Source organism: Notamacropus eugenii, chromosome 7 (genome assembly GCF_028372415.1).
Source record: "Notamacropus eugenii isolate mMacEug1 chromosome 7, mMacEug1.pri_v2, whole genome shotgun sequence".
Lineage (NCBI taxonomy): Eukaryota > Metazoa > Chordata > Mammalia > Diprotodontia > Macropodidae > Notamacropus > Notamacropus eugenii.
In genome coordinates, this window is record NC_092878.1 from 136,195,385 (window position 1) to 136,214,947 (window position 19,563).

Here is a 19,563-nt window from a genome sequence, read left to right on the forward strand (position 1 = left end):
TCTAGTTACAGACATAGCAAAAAGGTAGAGACCAGGATTTGAAACCAGGTCCTCTGACTTCAAAGTCAGGATGCTTTCACAATTATATAACAGCCTAATTATGGAAGGAGGCACAGGGGAAGCAGGTGCCAAAAACAAGTTATCTTTAGATACCAGGTGGGACTTTAAAAATACAAGCAGCTGATTGTTGTTCACTGCTAATGGGAAAAGACCAGCTAGCACTGCAGGCACACCTCCATACAGCTTCCCTCCCGCTTCCTCTTCACATCAAACCAAAAAGCATCTGACACAGAATTCAACCTGAGAAAGAGAAGGGCCAAGTGGGAGAACCCAAAGAACTCCAGGCCATTGAAGGGATGTCTTAGTCAGCCAACACAAAAAGCAGGGAGGGGAAAGCAGTGAAGTAGCAACATCCATTCAAACAGGTGCTTGGGCTGAAAAGAAACAGGACTCCAACTTACATATTCCTGGGTAAAGTCTATGAGGTTTTGTAAATCGATGTCGTCCCGGTAAGCTCTGATGTTGTTGTTTATAAAGAAATACAGCTGGTCTTTGATCCAGTCTTTGAAAACAAACGCCAGAACCCCAGCAGTGAGCTCCAGGAAGAAAATTATTCCCAGAAAGACAGAAAACTAAGACAAAAGACACACAGAAAGAAGAGTTATGATGGCTAGTTTCACCACATTTGATTAAAAGGCTCTTCTCTCTTTTTAAATCTAGTCATTATATCAGAATGTTACTCAGTACTAAAGCAGATGATCGTCAGTCTTTGAGATTTGTTAATACAAAATTACATTTCAGCGAAGATAAAAAAAATCCCGTCATATTTTAGGTGTACTGGTGTTCCAGTCAGTAATTAACCAAAGCCCATAAACAAACAAGAATGACTCATTATACCCAAATTAAGTCCAAATGAATTTCCCATGATTGATACTTCTGCCAGGAGCTTTTAACAGTGACCAATTCCTTATCTCCAGGATGTCTTGCTGGTAGTAAAAAGAGATAGAAAGCATCCTAAAATTGAAGCTGTCCTGCCATCTGGAATGGTGGTCAGGATTCCATATTCATTTAGAGGATTCAGAGGTACTTTTAATCCTCCCTCTGCACCTGCTGCACAGGGTGAAATAGCAGGTGGGTTCATTTGAGGAGAATGACGCAGCCTGAGAGGTGGTGAGGGGGAGCATGGCATTAAAATAATCTTCCCTCATTAGAAAGAGCAAAGTGAGACAAAACGCCTTCCACCCCTTCTGGCCACCTGAGGAGCACCGGCTCCTTTGCTGGTCCCCTTTAGGGACAGTGTTGTCCTTGGCCACATTTCTAACAGCTTTTTCCAAAACAGAATCATTACTAAATTCTAAAGTCAGAAGGGGCCTTTGTAAAGTAAAAGTAAATATCTTGTATATTTTGACCATAGGTTCTGTAGGAGAGGAGGTTCAAAACTAGGGACGTAGTGGAAAATTGGCATGACTTCCTTGAGAAAATTCCAAAGGTGTGTGGTACATCTTGTACTAAACCACTCAACTCTTTCCTTTAGGCCTCTTACCCACCTATCCCTCTTCTCTAAGCAGGTCTGATGCTATTAAAACAGGAAATGGGAATTGGAACATAATTATACAGGTCAAGAATTCTACCAACAACAGGGACAGACAAATGCAGGTGAGGTCTTGACCACTGAACCCTCAAAAAACTGGCAGGCTTGGAAAAGTCACATTAAAGAGACATAAATAATGCAGCGAGCAGGGCCAGCAAAGATGTGGTATGGAGAGAGAATCATCCAGTTACTCCGTAAAATGGACGAAGGGGGAAGTGTGTGATAAATATGGTAACTCTTCATGTGAATAGTGGTCAGGGGTTCTTAACCTAGGGCCTCCTGGGTTTGTAGACAAATTTCAGGAGCTCTATGATGAATTGGGACAAAATGGCATCTTTATTTTCACAAGACTCTAACTTCCATTATTTAAAAATATTACATGGAGAAGTGATCCATAGAGTTGACCTGACTGCCAAAGAGGCCCATGACACACAAAAAGAATAAGAACGCTTGACTTAGGTGGATGCTACGCCCATTTGGTATCAGTCTCTACCCAACTATATTTCATATGTCATAAGTCATAGCACCCTCAGATCTAAAAAAGAACAGCCCAGAACTGCAGATCCAGCAACACCTTCTAAAGACTCATCCCTAGTCCAGGTTCCTAGACTATATTGTCTGGATTCCTAAGAGTAGAGCTTTAGAGATTCAGGTGCCTGGAAATACCATGACTGCCTGAGTCAATGGGCAGAAAATGCCAATAGATCTACTTATTGGTGGCTTGAGTTCTTTCAAATCATTATACATCTCAATGTAATATAAAGATATCTTAGCTCCTACAGCATTAATGGTTACCTGAAAATTTACCCCAAGGTAACATCCCCAACCTTGGGCACGAAAAACTATTTTTGATTAATTGATTTCTTTTTAGTTTGATTATAGGATCAAAATTCCTTCTTTAGGAAGAACTAGCCCTAAACTAAGCCAGACTAATATAGATAGTCTCTTAAGTCTAAGTTACCTAAAGATTTAGTGAACAGATGAATGGAGAAGACTTTATCATTCAGTAGCAGACAATTTAGAAGAATAAGATTATAAGGTTTATCAAAAGGCTAAATTTCCCTTTCTAGCAGAAAAGGGATTGACCAGAGGCTAAGTTCCTCCTCCTGGAAGCTGGAGAAAGGTTACCCAGAGGTTGTTATTTTTTTCCAGTTTTAGTGGTTAAACCCTTTTTTTTGAGCTAGGGTCTAAGTTCAATAATGGACTCTGCTAAGGAAGCTGAGGGGGATGGGAGACATGGATCACTAACCAATGACCACAAGTTCTTCTTTCCCATTTCACTTTCTGGTTACAAAAGTACCACCTGGAAGAAAGGATGTCTGACATAGGATTAAGAAAGTCTGGGAGAAGCTAATTAGCCAGGTGACCTGCCTTGTTCAATTGAGTTCTGTTCAAAACAAATTTTTGTCATTTTTTCCAATTCCTTTTTTTTGTTTTCAAAACCATCTCTAAATCACTCCTGATCTCTGACCTCTGAGGAGTCAAGAGTGACCTTGATAGGCAAATGCTAGCTTTTGCAAATCAAATCACAGATGGCTCAGTAAGTTTGTCCTCAGTTTCCTTTTTATTTCAATCAACTTTAACACAAAGTTCTCTCTGCTGTATTTATTATATCTCCATTTTAAAATCTATTTTTGTCCTATTCTCAGTGCTAAGCATACTGTAGGTGCTTAATAAATGCTTATTGATTGATTGGTCTATTAAGAAGGAGTTGGACATCCTTTTCTCTTGCCTATATTTCTCACCAGTCTCTTACCAGGCTATTTCTAATCAATAACAAAAATGTGAGATCAAAGGTTATCTTGCTCACTTAGCCACTAAATTTCATGCACCAGATTTCTCTCATTATTTTCATGACTTTTCCCCATCCTTCCATGTTTGCTTTGTGTCCCTTTACTGTATAAAATAACCTTCTCTATCACATTTGCTACACTCATTTTTTGCCAGGAGGTTTTAGTATCCAGTAGACTGAGTATGTTAATTTCATTTACTCTAAAACATGCACAATTAAAAGGCTCATTTTTCTGTGGGGAGAAAGGAAGGTTTAATTTTGGAATATTTTTATAATGTTAGTTTCTGGTTTCTCAGGCAACATTCATCCTCTGACAAGAATGGCTACTTGTCAATTATGTGAACCACAGATAAATTAACATTCACTCAAATAATGTAGAATTTATAATAATTTTTATATTCAAAGGTCAGAAAGGAAATCAATAAATAAAATTATCCTTTGATTTCATAATGTAGGCACGTTCAAGTGTTCAAGTCAGGGTTGCTTTTAATGAGTGGAAATAACTCCTGATTTACTCATTCTTGTATTCATAGGGTCGATTTTAGAATTGGAAGAGACTCTTTTCAGAGATGACTAAAGTGAGGCCCAAAGTGGTTTGCCCAAGGTCACACAGGTGGTGATAGCTCTGAGAATGGATCCCAAAGTCCCCTGACTCCAAATCCACTGCTTTGCTCACTCTACCACATGTGGGTATGAGAAACAAGTTGACCCTAGCTTCGGTGAGGATCCCAGTGGATTTCAGCAATGGCTCTTGTCATCCTGATTTAAATCTATGATGTTGATGCTACCTATACAGCTGCAAGCAACACCCTTTGAAAAAATCACTGTATACAAATTCATTCATCTGTTGCTAGAATACCAAGGAATAGCATGCCAACTTAGACATTTAAAAATACTACCTTTGAGTTGATTGCTCATCTTGGACTATGGTTACCAGGTATTTTTTTAAATTATAAAATAAAAGCAGCTTCCATAATGCTTTGCCATATTCATAGTCTCTCCTAAGGTAGTACTGTCAAACTCAAATAGAAACAGGGGCCATTAACCCATACATAAGAATCCCTGGAGGATGCACATTGAGTTAGAAAACTATATGTTTATCTATTTCTTTTTTATCAATACATCAACATATTAAAAGTTGTTTAAAAACTCCATTTTGGTAGATTTTTCCCCAATTATATGTAAAGATAATTTTTAGTATTCATTTTTACAAGATTTTGAGGAACTACATTTTATTTTGGTTTTGGCCATGCTTAAGAGTGTTAGAGCCTGCCATGTTTAATGCCTATGTCCTAAGGTACTCCTAAATTAATTGAAAATGAGAACAGTCACTTGCTCATAAGTTTATAAATACTGAACTCCACTCTAATAGAAAGGTACACAAAAGAAATTTTCCTTTTATTCCAATTTCATAGTGAAAAGGGTCACCTTGGTCATAAGTTTATAGGAATCTTTCCAACAATACATCCTCTGCTCCACAAACACAAAGACTAACAATCGAAGAAGTTGGATACTTACAAACTTGAGGAGGAAAGTGTTTTCTCGAAGAGCTCCAATACATCCTGCAAATCCTAAAATGAACATAACTCCCCCTACAACCAGGAACAGCCAAACAGGATCGAAACCTCCCAAGTCTGTGATTGAAGAGATGTTGGACAGCACTCCCTGAAATCAACACAAACAAAAATACTGCTGAGATAAGCTTTTGAATTCTGGTTTTGTGTGTTGTCATGATGTCTTTGTTTTCTTTTTTAATTTATTTTTTTAAAATTCACGGAACAAAACAAGCATTTCCGTAACACAGTACAATAAAAAAGATAATCGCACATGAAATTGCAAATCTACCATGTATTTCCCTCTGATATTTAGCATGTACATTTCTTTGTTTTTCCTTTTTTTCTTCCCTTCCTCCAATCTGGAGATGGCTACCATTAGACCTAAATAAGTGTGCATATATTATATATTTATGTATATGTCTTTTGCATATATATCCACCCACGTGTGTGTTTGTGTGTATAAAATTATTCTTCCATGATGTTTTTTTTAAAGAGTAATTTCAAAACAACCCAGATCAATAGGTAAAATGAAAATTATTAGTACAAAGAATGAAGAAAGAGAAATATCATGAAACTAGAGAAATCAAGAGTGGTCTACTGGGGCAGCTAGGTGGAACAACAGATAGAGCACCAGCCTTGGAGTTAGGAGGACCTGAGTACAAATCCAGCCTCAGACACTCACTAGCTGCGAGACACTGGGCAAGTCACTTATCCTGACTGCCTCAAAAAAAAAAAAAAAAAAGCAGCCTACTTGCTGCGTCCCAAACTAGGCATTCCACCTCCAGCAGTGATGCCTCTACACGTGGGCTCCCCCAGGTCTGTCTGTGATAGTTTTCCTCACCTCCATTTCTTAGCTTCCTTCAAAGTTTAGTTCATGTACCTACCACCTTTCTGAAGTTTTTCCTGATCTACCTAGACGTTAGCATTCTCTCCATTTTCAAATTACTGTGTCTTTACTTAGCTTGTCTATGACACTTAGTAGCTATGTGACTGTGGGTGAGTCAATTAATGCTCCTGTGCCTCAATTTCCAAATCTGGAAAATGAAAGAATTATACTCAGTGGCTTCTAAGGTCTCTTCTGTTGTATGTTCAATAAAATTTAAGATCCTTAAGAGGTGCAGCTAGGTATCATTTTTGAACCCCCAGGTTTTCTATAGCATAGCATCATTTACAGAACAGAACTTCAAACAATGCTAGTTGAATTAAACTGGATTGAACTGAATTGTCTTATAGAACAAAGGAGACCATGGTGTCCAGTCAGACAATGCCCCTGGAAGTGGCAGACACTAACCAGAGAAGAAGATTCAATGAAGGCTTTCTTGGGAATGGGACAGAAAAACAATTGTCTAATTATTGTTATTGTTCAGTCATGTCTGACTCTTAATGACCCTATTTGGGCTTTTCTTGGCAAAGATACTGTAGTGGTTTACCATTTCCTTCTCTAGGTCATTTTACAGATGAGGAAACTGAGGTATACAGACTTACCCAGAATCATACAGCTAGTAAGTGTCTGAGGTCACATTTGTACTTTGGTAGATGAGTCTTCCTGACTCCAGGTCTCTAATATTTCGGGCTATGAAACAAGCTGCCAGCTTTCCATCACTGGAAGGGCTGAGTCAGTGCCTGGATGACCATTTACCAGGGATATTGTTAGAGAGGTTCCTGCATTGGGTTGAAAATTGCACTTGTACCCCTAAGACTTTATACTGGGCATCTACGTGGCAAAATGGATAGAGCACTGGAACTGGACTCACATCCATCCTCAGACACTTACTGACTCTGGGCAAGTCACTTAACCCTGTTTGCCTCAGTTTCCTTAGCTGTAAAATGAGCTGAAGAAAGAAACAGACAATCACTCAGTATTCTTACCAAGAAAACTCCAAAAGGAGTCACAAAGAGTTAGGCATGACTAAAACAACTGAACAACAAGATTTTATAATGTTTTGTATAGCAAATTACCAATTACAAAATGCCTTGCACAGAAGATAAAATGATAAAATGTTTTACACTTGCACATTTGATCCTTCCTCAGATCCAGTAGGGTTATGTTGGGCAGGTCGTGCTATCTCTGTCTTCAGAAAACAGTCAGAGGTCAGTACTGCCCAAACCTACATCCTTGGACTGTTAGTTTACTAGTAACTTCCCCACTTAGGAGATTTCCCTTTTATGACTCACTGAGGCAGGTCCCAAGTTCAGATAATTCCTAAGGACTGATCTACAGCCTGTACCTTTCAAATTAAGGTCTAGTGGGGAATGGAAACAGTTATCTGGGTGAACCAAATATATCTACCTTGTACCCCATCTGGATAAGCCATTGAAACATTACAGAGGAAGAGTGATTCTCAGTAGTTACTAAGTTTCAGGACAGTTTTTTCCTTTTACACAATCTCCTCTGAATACTTACTCTTGGAGAAGCCCGCAGGAGTAGTTTTAATTGAGAGAATTTCAACATGTTGCCATGGAAGCAGCAACCAATGTAGTCTAACACGCTTGCTATTTCTACAGCATTTAAAATTTCAACATATCAAAGGCACAAAGAAGGACAATTCAACAGAGGGCAGCAACCATTTCTCCTAATATAATCTTGAACATGGACTGTATGCAAGGAATCGGTCTCAGACGAGGTCAAGTCTATGAAAACTGTGTATGGAAGTCAAAATCACAAGCCAAAGTTTCTGTCCTTTAGCCCCACCTGAAATGGAGATGAAATTCACAGCTTCTCTGCTTCCTTTCAACTTTACAAAACTTTCTAGTCCCCAAAGAGCATTTTCCTATCTCTGGTTAGAAAACAGGATTGAACAGTAACTAAATATATTCCTCCTAATAAAGCCTTTGGGTTTTAAAAAAGGCTAGTTAGCTGTCCTCATTAGCCCACACTGTGAATTGTGGGATAGGAGCCTCCAACATGGGACTTTTTTGCATTTTGCTGAGAATTTGACAGATGAAAATGAAGAGCTAGAAAAAGTCTACTAAAAACTCTTAAATAATTTCTAGGCCTACAATCAGATGACTTCTAGGAGCTTAGGAATTCAAAGTAACAACAAATCCTCTAGAATATACTGCAAACTAACATATTAGGAATTAAGATGTGAAATGTCATGTTTTTACTTAACTCTGCATTCAGCTCACATTTAAATTGAGACAGAAAGATGATCTTAATTTAATTTTCCACTCTCTTTGCCCAGTTACCTTTTACCAAAAGTCGATATTTCCCAAAGTCAATTTGAGAATGTTTTCACTCATGTCAGAACAGGAATCAGGCATTTCTTTCTGATTTGTACTTCCTTCATCAATGAACTTAGCTGTTCTACAACACTGTAAATATGACATATCAAAGTTTATGAGATGAGCCCAAGCAGTACTCAGAGGAAAATTTATATCCTTGACAGAATATATTAATGTGAGAGAAAAAGAATTTAATGAGTCAAGTGTGGAGTTAATGAAATTAGAAAAATTAACATTATTTTGTTCAATTGTATCCATTTCTTCATGACCCCATTTGGGGTTTTCTGGGCAAAGATACTGGAATGGTTTGCCATTTCCTTCTCCAGCTTATTTTACAGATAAAGAAACTGATGGCAACCAAGGTTAGGTGACTTGTCCAGGGTCACACAGCTAGTAAGTAAATGTCTGAGGCCAGATTTGAACTCAGGAAGATGAGTTTTCCTGACTTCAGGCCTGACACTCTATCCACTGTACCACCTAGCTGCCCACAACATTATTGAAGCAAATAGAATAAAACTTTAAAAGGAAAAGGAAGAAAAAAAAGGAAGAGGAGGAGGAGGAGGAGGAAACATTGAAATGATAAAGAAAATAAAGAGCTATTTTTAAAAGGTCAATATTTCTTCCTGATATATAAGCAGCAAATTTAATTAAAATGAAAGTAAAAAATTAAATGACCAAATTCTATAAGACAGAAATTTATAAAAAAATTATTTTCCAACAAATAAAGGATCAAAAGATATTAGACAGTTCATAAAGAAAAAAACAAAATTGTCACAATAACTACCAAAAAAAGATTTGAATATTCATTATTAGAGAAATGCAATTTAAAACAACTCTAATACATGACCTTCTTCAGTATTCAAGACTTCTAGCTTCCCAAGTTTGGAACACCTTCTACTAATGTTGAATTCAAGCAAGCCCTCTGAAACATGGTAAACATCCAAGTAAAGGAGTGGTGGCCAAAAAAATTAATTACACATTAGCCAACCTGTAGACAAAATGCCACCTTATATATGTACTAAATTGATTTTTTTAAAAAGTCAAAAATATTTTTTTGCTTTAACAAAGGACAGGAAACTTAGGTGGTAACTTTCAATTGGGAATGGCTGAACAACTTAAAGTATATAAATGGAATGCTATGAAAATTATTTTTTTAATTAATTTATTTGTTTTCAACATCCATTTCCACAAAATTTTGAGGTCCAAATTTTCTCCCCATTTCTCCCCTCCCCCCTCCCCAAATGCCGAGCATTCTAATTGCCCCTATCACCAATCTGCCCTCCCTTCTAACATCCCTCCCTTCCCTTATCCCCATCTTCTCTTTTGTCCTGTAGGGCAAGATAACTTTCTATACCCCATTACCTGTATTTCTCATTTCCTAATTGCAAGAAAAATACTCAACAGTTGTTTCTAAAGCTTTGAGTTCCAACTTCTCTTCATCCCTCCCTCCCCACCTGTCCCCTTTGGGAAGGCAAACAGTTCAGTATAGGCCATATCTGTGTAGTTTTGCAAATGACTTCCACAATAGTCATGTTGTGTAAGACTAACTATATTTCCCTCCATCCTATCCTGCTCCCCATTGCTTCTGTTCTCTCTTTTGATCCTGTCCCTCCCCAAGAGTATTGACTTCAAATTGCTCCCTCCTCCCTTCCATCATCTCCCCCACCCTGCTTATCCCCTTCTCCCCCACTTTCCTGTATTGTAAGATAGGTTTTCATACTAAAATGAGTGTGCATTTTATTCCTTCCTTTAGTGGAATGTGATGAGAGTAAACTTCATGTTTTTCTCTCACCTTCCCTCTTTTTCCCTCCACTAAAAAATCTTTTGCTTGCCTCTTTTATGAGAGATAATTTGCCCCATTTCATTTCTCCCTTTCTCTTCCCAATATATTTCTCTCTCACCGCTTAATTTCATTTTTTTAAGGTATGATCCCATCCTATTCAATTCACTGTGTGCTGTGTGTGTGTGTGTGTGTGTGTGTATGTGTGTGTAATCCCACCAACTACCCAGATACTGAAAAGTTTCAAGAGTTACAAATATTGTCTTTCCATGTAGGAATGTAAACAGTTCAACTTTAGTAAGTCCCTTATGACTTCTCTTTGCTGTTTACCTTTTCATGCTTCTCTTCATTCTTGTGTTTGAAGGTCAAATTTTCTTTTCAGCTCCTGTCTTTTCATCAGAAATGCTTGAAAGTCCTCTATTTCACTGAAAGACCATTTTTTCCCCTACAGTATTATACTCAGTTTTGTTGGGTAGGTGATTCTTGGTTTTAGTCCTAGTTCCTTTGATTTCTGGAATATCATATTCCACGCCCTTTGATCCCTTAATGTGGAAGCTGCTAGATCTTGTGTTATCCTGACTGTATTTCCACAATACTTGAATTGTTTCTTTCTAGCTGCTTGCAATATTTTCTCCTTGACCTGGGAATTCTGGAATTTTGCCCAATGTTCCTAGGAGTTTCTCTTTTTGGATCTCTTTCAGGAGGTGACAGGTGGATTCTTTCAATATTTATTTTGTCCTCTGGTTCTAGAGTATCAGGACAGTTTTCCTTGATAATTTCATGAAAGATGATGTCTAGGCTCTTTTTTTGATTGTGGCTTTCAGGTAGTCCCATAATTTTTAAACTGTCTCTTCTGGATCTATATTCCAGGTCAGTTGTTTTTCCAATGAGATATTTCACATTATCTGCCATTTTTTCATTCTTTTGGTTTTGTTTTGTGATTTCTTGGTTTCTCATAAAGTCATTAGCCTCCCTTTGTTTCATTCTAATTTTTAAAGAACTATTTTCCTCCATGAGCATTTGAACCTCCTTTTCCATTTGGCCAATTCTTCTTTTTAAAGCATTCTTCTCCTCATTGGCTTTTTGGACCTCTTTTTCCAATTGAGTTAGCCTATTTTTCAAGGTGTTATTTTCTTCAGCATTTTTTTGGGTCTCCTTTAGCAAGGTGTTGACCTGCCTTTCATGGTTTTTTTGCATTTCTCTCATTTCTCTTCCCAATTTTTCCTACACCTCTCTTACTTGATTTTCAAAATCCTTTTTGAGTTCTTCCATGGCCTGAGACCATTGAATATTTATTTTGGATGTTTGGGATACAGAAGCCTTGACTTTTATGTTTTTCCCTGATGGTAAGCATTGTTTTTCCTCATCTGAAAGGATGGGAGGGGACACCTGTTCACCAGGAAAGTAACCTTCTATAGTCTTATTTTTTTTCCCTTTTTGGGGCATTTTCTCAACCAGTTACTTAACTTTTGGGTCCTTTATCAAGAGTAGGATATACTCTGGGAATCTATAAGATCTCAGTGCCTCCTAGGTGGCACAATCAAACATGTACACTGGTCTGGGAGCAGGGAGAGATTTTTGTGCCCAGAATCTTAGCAGAGTTTCCTCTCCACAGCCACCTGACCTCCAGTTCTGCCAAGCCAGCACTGCGGGCTGAGATTAGTGTGAGATGAATATCAGCTTCCTCACGGCCTCTATACAAGGCTGAGGTAAGAATGGGCTGCTCAGTGCCCCCAGGGGTTTTACCATCCAACAATGGATGTAGGCTGCTGTGAGAACTGCTGCCTGCCTGATGTGGCCTCTGTAGCTGCTGCATAAGGCCAGAGCTATGGGAAGGCCCTTCTCCCTTCCCGGCCAGCTGAAAAAATCCTGTCACTGACCTTTGGCACATGGGGGTTGAGGGATCTAAGAACCTGCTGCTGTTGCGACTGAGGATTCTGCGACTGAAGATTCCACCCCTGAGGTGTCCTCCTCCCAGAGCCTCACCACGTGGCAAAGGCGGGCAAGGCTGGGCTGGGCTCTGCCCTGCGTCAGGTGCAACTGACGTGGGCCTTTCAGGTCACCCTGGGCTGTAAATCTCCTCCACTCTGTTGTTCCACTTCTGCTGCTCCAGAATTTGTTAAGAGTCCCTCTCTACAGGTATTTTATGGGCTGTGTGGGGAGACCCTGCATATGTGTGTCTTTCTACTTCACCATCTTGGATCTGCCCCCTCTGCCATGAAAATTATCAAAATTATGGTCTCCAGAGCAATTTTAGAGGACTTATTTATATGAATTCATGTAGAATGAAGTAAGCAGAAGCAAAATAATAATTTATACAAGGAGAACAACATTGTAAAGGAAAAACAACTGTAAAAAACTTAAGAACTTAGAATCAACACAACAACCAATCATGGCTCCAGAAAACTGGTGAAGCCTCCCACCTCTTGGCAGAGCAGCAATGGGTTACTGGTGACAAAGGTGACATGGATTTTCAGAAATAACCATTGCCTCAATGCTCTATATGCTGACTTATAACAAGGAAGAACTATTTAAGGGAAGGGAGGACAGAACGGGACAAGCTGTGGTAGGTAGTGATACTGAATATGAAGGAAGTAAAAGGGTCAAAAATAGAGAAGAAAATCATCTAAAAAATACACAGAAGAAAGCAGAAGGATATTCATAAGGGATCACCAAAAATAGGACAACATTGAAACTTATACATTAAATGAGAAATGTACTTGGAAAAACCCACATATACATAGTGATGATTCATAATTTCATCTGAAGTATTCTTTTTGTTTTTTATTGTATGGGGAAATGTTTATCAAGTAAATAAATAAATAAATTTTTAAAAGAATAATCAGTCTTCTGTCAGGACTGTGCTTCAGATAGTTAATTAAAAGTGAAATGGACTCATCTGTATAAAAATATTATAGCCTTGTAATTTCTAATAGTAAGTATTGATCAGAGATCACTGAACAAACTGTGTGATAGGAATAGAATGAGAAATGAAAAATATGAATAAGGCAAATAAATATAGAATCATTTATGTGAAGTAATAGAGTATAGCCATATGTAAGACTACAATTATGTAAATGATAATACAATATAAAATATATAGCTATATATATACACACATATATGTTTAGATACAAATAATTATAGCTATTTATCTATGTTTGTCCTCATTGAAGACAACATGGCTGAAAGCATCATGTTAAAAAGCATGGGAGCAAGCACACAGCCTTGTTTCACTCCATTGGTGACTGGGAAGGCATAAGAGCATCCATCATCCATTATCCAGAATGCAGGCAACCATACCTTTGTGAAATTGACAAGAATCAGGTATTTCTTTCTGATCTGTACTTCCTTCATCAATGAACTTAGCTGTTCTACAATACTATAAACAAAATATATCAAAATTTATGAGATGCAGCCAAAGCAATGCTCAAAGGAAAATTTACATCCTTGAAAGAATATATTAACGTGAGAGAAAAAGAGAGAATTTAATAAGTGTGGAGTTAATGAAATTAGAAAAATTAACATTATTGTTGCTCAGTTGTATCCATTCTTTGTGACTAATGAACTTCTCTGGGCAACCAAATTTTGACAAAATTCCCATTAGCCCTCTTAATTTTGGAACTGATTGTGTGACATGGGAGACATTGACACAGGACCACTCCGTATGGCATGTCCTCATCAGAAAAAGTGCTGTGCTCTATAAGCAAAGCAGAATTGAAGTAGCTCAAAAGAAATGTGAAATGCATACATTTAGAGAATCCACCCCAAATATTCACAGGGACTATTTGTGCCTGACCTGTGGTAGCGCATTCCAAGCTCATTTTGTCCTGATCAGTCACAGTAGGACACTTGTCACTTGACTCTAAAGCAGTGATGTCATTTGGGTCCTTTTTGAGAATGAAGGACAATAATCAAATATCTATAAATAGCATATATCTAAATATGGGGGGAGGAAATACAGATGTATGATTGCAGCAGTGTGAGGACCTCTAGGCATGGAAACTCCCTTCACTAGCACAGCAACTTGTTTCTGACTTTGTGTCTATAACTTAGAGCTGACCGAAGCACTGAGAAGTTTAGTCATCTGCTCATGACCACACAGCTAACATGCTTTAGAAGCACACTTGAAACCAACTCTTTCTGCCTCTAAGGAGGGTTCTCTACCCACTAGCTGCCTCTGTAATAATAATCATAATAATATTAACCATAAAGTTTAAAAATATTCAGAAGGAAAATAAAGCCATGGGGAATGTGAAAATAAAAAAGACATTTTTTTTATTTTGTCATGTGTGCATTTTTTAAGAAGTAATTATACTAAGAGACTATTTTATTGTTTGTTCACTGTAATGTTGATTTTTGTGGATGTTTACTCAATTTAGAATTAAAAAATTTGCAGCCCTCGGTGACATCAAACCCTAGGTGCCGCTTCATCTGAATGACAAAAAAAAAAAAAAAAAAAGAAAGAAAAAGAAAAAGCATCTGGATGTCCAATTTCAGGCCATGGCATTTGTCATTTTTCTTAGGATCTTCTCTATTCATTTGTATTCCAATATTAAGGCTCAATCTATCCCCCAAAATGAACCAATCAGCTACTTCTATAGTTTGACCTACATTACCACAGTTTTGAAATAAAAGGCAATTTCCCTGAGTATCTTATACTCTCAAATAGAAATCTATAGAAATAAGATTAAGAAACAAAATTTAAGTAGTTTTAAAACTAACAAACTACAGTTCTTAGATTACAAATAGACTTATCTAGTGATTCAAGAGCCAAACCTTCCTCCTACCCTCATGGAGATGCTAGGAGTCAGAGTCACCACTCTTGGTTCTGGGGGCTGTTTCTTTTTGTTTTGTTTTGTTTTGTTTTAACAATGTGTGTATCATTGCTGAGGGGTTTGCTCTGTAAGGTAACAAAGAGTCTCCTATTTGTTCAGGAGCTGGAGGATTTAGAAACTAAGTGGATGCACAGAAGGGAAAAGTCTACCCCACCCCTACTCCCCCATTGTTTTGAGAAGTATCCCAAGAACTGGGGCGGGGAGGGTTGGCTGGCCCATTCTCTAACCTGGCTGCCAAGGGGCCAGGGGCACATGAAAGTTAAAGCCTGTAGCCTACTGAGACAAGCCAAAACCTAAGTTGGAATTGCCTTTTTATCTGTTGGCTCTTTCCGTATCCTAAGTTAAATAGTACCTATCCAAAGATGAATGTGTCCAGAATTGAAAGTGACTACGAGACTGAGAGGTCCAGAGGTTCTGGACCCCATTATAGAAGTGTTTGGTTGCTGGAATGCCAGCAAAAAAAGCTTTTGGAACAGAGAGAATGACAACTGACAAAGGGATTGGCTCAAGCCTGGCAATTTTAGCAACAAATTTGTGCCAAGCCAAAGTGATATGTCAAGTGTCTTTTTACATGTAAATGCAAGCAGTCTTCAATGCTGCCTTATGTTCTGAGGAGCTTAAGTATCAGCCTCCCAGCAGACTGTACCAGTCGTTTTAAGTTACCGAATCCTGTTCTGGGCTTGGGAACCTTTTTACCTTTAGTCTTGTGTGTGTGTGTGTGTGTGTGTGTGTGTGTGTGTGTGTGTGTGTGTGTGTGTAAATTACTTGTCTCATCTCTAATTCATGGTATGCACTGAGTACTAACTTCTCATTAGGGAGATCCTAGACATGAGTTATAAGTAACTGTTCCTGAATTTCTTAGATGGGGGACTGAATGCACCAAAGAGTCTGAGAACTGACAACTTAATCCCTCTTATGAGATGTGGGTTGCCCAAGACTGAATCTGGTCCAAACCCCATGCCTGGGTCCAGAGCAACAGCACTTGGGTGGTAAAGGGAGTGCCTTGTTGCACTATACACTGTGGACTTAGTAGCAATTTCTCAAGTTCAAACAGGCATAGAGTTGCTGTCCATTCAAACTATTCTTATGTAGCCTGGATAATTTTACTTTCTTCCCTTATCAGCCTACATAGAAAAGAAATACTAGGATAGTTCTCAACATCTCAGAATTCTTCATTTATATCACAGAAAGATTCCTTCTAAGAGGGAGCTTGAGGCAAATAGCTTCTGCCTTCCCCACACCAGTGGCCTCTCATTCCTCAGTAATGAATGAGGTAGGAAGGAAAGTATGCTGCTGTAAGATGAAGAAGAATAGTGTGCAAGAGGAAAAAAAATATGCTACAGTGCTATGGGTATTGAGGTAGTCAATTCACACAAGAATAAAAAGACTGCCTTCTGTCAATAAAGAATTGGATTAGATCATATAAAATTGCTAGTGGATCGAGTTTTCAGCAGCGAGGGATAGCTAACTAAGAAGATGAGGTGTAGAAACAAACAAGTTTTAGGGTTTGGCAACACACAAGAGGAGACAGGACAAGGAATCCATGGATTCCAAGGTAGACGACAGTGTGCAGTTGAAATGGTTCATTGTAGGGGCAAGCCTGACAAAAGACAAAAGCCAAAGGATGATGGCCTGGGAAACTGAGGGATAGAAGGACAGGAGATAATTCCATTATTTAGAAGATGTACTAGCTTTATTTTAAAAAATGATGGGAAAGATGGAAAATGGAGGAAATCGGTCACTCTATGTCATTAAGGAAGATTTACATGTAAGAAGGAGCCAAAAAAGCACAACAAACAGACAGCTGTAAAACAACCCAAGTATAACACAAGTAGCCTCCAAATATTTAAACTCTGTGCCCTCAGCCCCAGCCCTCCCAGAAAGGTCCACTGAAATACTGGAATGTCAATGAAGGGTTTACATCATAACATGAACAAGAATGATAAAGGTTCAGAAGTCATAGGTGAGTTACCATCTGCACGGACAGAAAGAATATTCACACCAAGAGATTAATGATCCATCAAAATATAAATATACCACTAAAAAAACCAAAGATTTTCAAACCTGATCGTATAAAATGAGATATTGTAACAGATATAATCACTGTGACACAAAATTCATGTAAGAGAGGGTAATTGATGATTTAGTGAAACAAGAAAACATATCCCAAATGAGAATTAATCTCATTTCCAATTAAGACTCAAAAAGCTATTTTTCCTCTACTAACATGTGATGAATCTAATGTGAGAAGGCAATCCTCCATTATGAAGAGCAAAGCCCCCTAGGGCATCCATGCATGATGCCCCAAACTAAGAATTTGAGAACTTTATTGGAATTTTGCAGGCCAGCATCTCACTCATTTCCATTGGATGAGAATATCTTGTTAATAGAGGCATGTTTGGAATATCTTCACAGAGTTGAACTAAGCTCAAACAACTGAATTAGTTTTTTGCCCAAGTTATCTAGAACCCAATTTCAAGTAAGTGTCTCCTGCTCAAATCATAGATAGTTGAAGTACAGCTCTGAGTTCTAATCAGCTGTACCACTTAACCACCATGTGGGGACATCATCTAACCTCTCCAACCCTTTTCAGGTCAGACTGACTCCTCAGGTCACTTCTAATTCTGAATTTATGACCTCTATGTGGCCTACAAACCCTGACTTCCCTTGTGATAAAATTACCATGCACTTAACATTGATGGCTTTCATTTTCCTTATCATGAAAATAATTCCAAATACTGCGTGAATTTGAAAGGAAGGAACTACAGGAAACGTAAACCAAGTAACAGATGATGGCAAAATCCAAGCCTCAGGAAGAAAAAATAATCCTCCAAAGGAAGCCAAGAAGAAAAGGCATCACCCTGGCTAAAGGCCTTCTGAGTATCCTTCTCCAACTGTTCCTGCCTGACTCTCAATATTATTTTCCAGAATAATCTTCTATTATTGTTATAGTTGAGAGCAAAAAGAATCGTTTCATCAAAGTAACTTTCAGCTCACACCTAAAACTGACATTTTTCCCACTCTGATGAATGTTTCACTAACAATACCAGTTTTCTTTCAAACTGAGAAAAAACAGACTCTATCTCCTGAGCTGACTCTAATGGGGAATGGGATCCAACCAAAATGATCCATGAATGCTCACATTCTCAGTTAAGTTTGGTGAACGTAGAAGTTAGGCCATGGACATCAAATACTTCTTTTAGTCAATCAGTTTAAAAAAGCGTTTATTAAGCACCTACTAGGAACTGAGCTGAGTGCTGGGAAAAGAAAGAGAGAAGGGAAGAAGAATTTATATTATATCTATGTGCCAGGCAATGATCTGAGTATTAGGAAAGGGAAGCGGGAAGCAAATAAACATTTATATTACCCCTACTACGTGCCAGGCACTGAGCTAAACATTGTTTATAAATATTCTCATGGATCCTTTGGTACTCAGAAGAATGAATGGGGCTATCAAGGCTCAGTAGCAACCTACAGTTCATGCCATGACAATATCTCTAAGTAAGATATTCTTTAACAAATAGTTTCTTACATTTAGAACTATGTCCCTGAAATTACTGAATGGTCCAAACCCTTTGACCCAGTGATATCACTACTAGATACTCAGAAGAAGAAGACCTATTTGCACAAAAATATTTATACCATGTCAGCTCCAAAAGGGAAACAAAGAAGGTACCCACCTATGTAGAATGGCTAAACCAAATATAGTACATGAATATAATGAAATATTATTGTGCCATATGAAATGACTAAATGGACAATTTCAGAGGAATCTAGGGAGTAAGCAGAACTAGAAAAATTTCTACAATGACAATATTATAGACAAAACTACCAACTAGCAAAGACTTTAGAACTCTAACCACTGTAATGACAAACATGAAACATACCACCCACTTGCTGTCAAAGAGGCTATGGATTTAAAATGCAAAATGATATATACACGTTTAGGTGTAGTCAATGTGGAAATTAGTTTAGCCAGGATATGTACTTTTTAAAAAATTCTATTTGTTATGAGGGTTTAATCTTTTGGTTTTTATTTGTTATTGCTGTTGATATTAAATTAGGTGGGGGGGGGGACAGTAAAAGGAAGAGATAATACATGCCTATTAAATTGATTGACTAATTTTTTTAAACCCCAAATGGAAACTTCCACTTGCAGCTGGGTTATCTATAACAATGAAGAGGGGGACCCAAAAAAAGGGATGAATGCTCAAAAGGAAACAATCATTTCATTCTTCTAATCTTTTGTCTTCTAGGACTAACTCCACATTTTTTTTTCAGAATTGCAGAGTGCCTAACAAAGATGGACTAGTCATGTGGGAAGGGAAAGAGATTTGAGGCAATCAGTCTCCACAATCGAATGATCCAGAACACCAAGGCTGCCATTAACCAACAAAATGTTTCATATAATTGGAAAAACAACAGATTGGCAAAGTTCTCTGTAGTTTATCGGATAAATAGGATCGTCAACAAAGAAGTAGCTTTGTATTGTTACATCTCTGTTACATCTCTTGCCCTACTCAACACTTCAGCAACCAATGGCAAAATGCAGGTCTGCGTTTTAAAAAATACATAATTATAAGCGACCTTAAATATCAACAAAATTAATTTTTAACATTATGCTTTATATTTGAATAAATGAATTCCAATATTCAAAATACTCCCTAACAGTCTGTCAGTCACTCCTCCTGAGTCTCCAACACTTTTTTTTTTTGCTCATCCATTCCTATACATTTCAAAAGATCCAAGTCTGTACTCTGTTTTCCTGGTTCTACCTATTT

At 37.9% G+C, this 19,563-nt stretch overlaps 1 protein-coding gene across 2 annotated transcripts in view; it reads right to left on the reverse strand.

Annotated features, from left to right (window-relative positions):
* Positions 1–19,563, reverse strand: part of TSPAN5 (tetraspanin 5) — a 211,975-nt gene that overhangs the window by 14,081 nt on the left and 178,331 nt on the right. For both annotated transcript variants that reach the window (XM_072625026.1, XM_072625027.1), the window contains exons 3-4: positions 4,902–5,048; positions 462–632 (exon numbers count right to left, since the gene is read on the reverse strand). In XM_072625026.1, the coding sequence (XP_072481127.1) occupies positions 462–632; positions 4,902–5,048 (318 nt within the window). The remainder of the gene's footprint in view (positions 1–461; positions 633–4,901; positions 5,049–19,563) is intronic.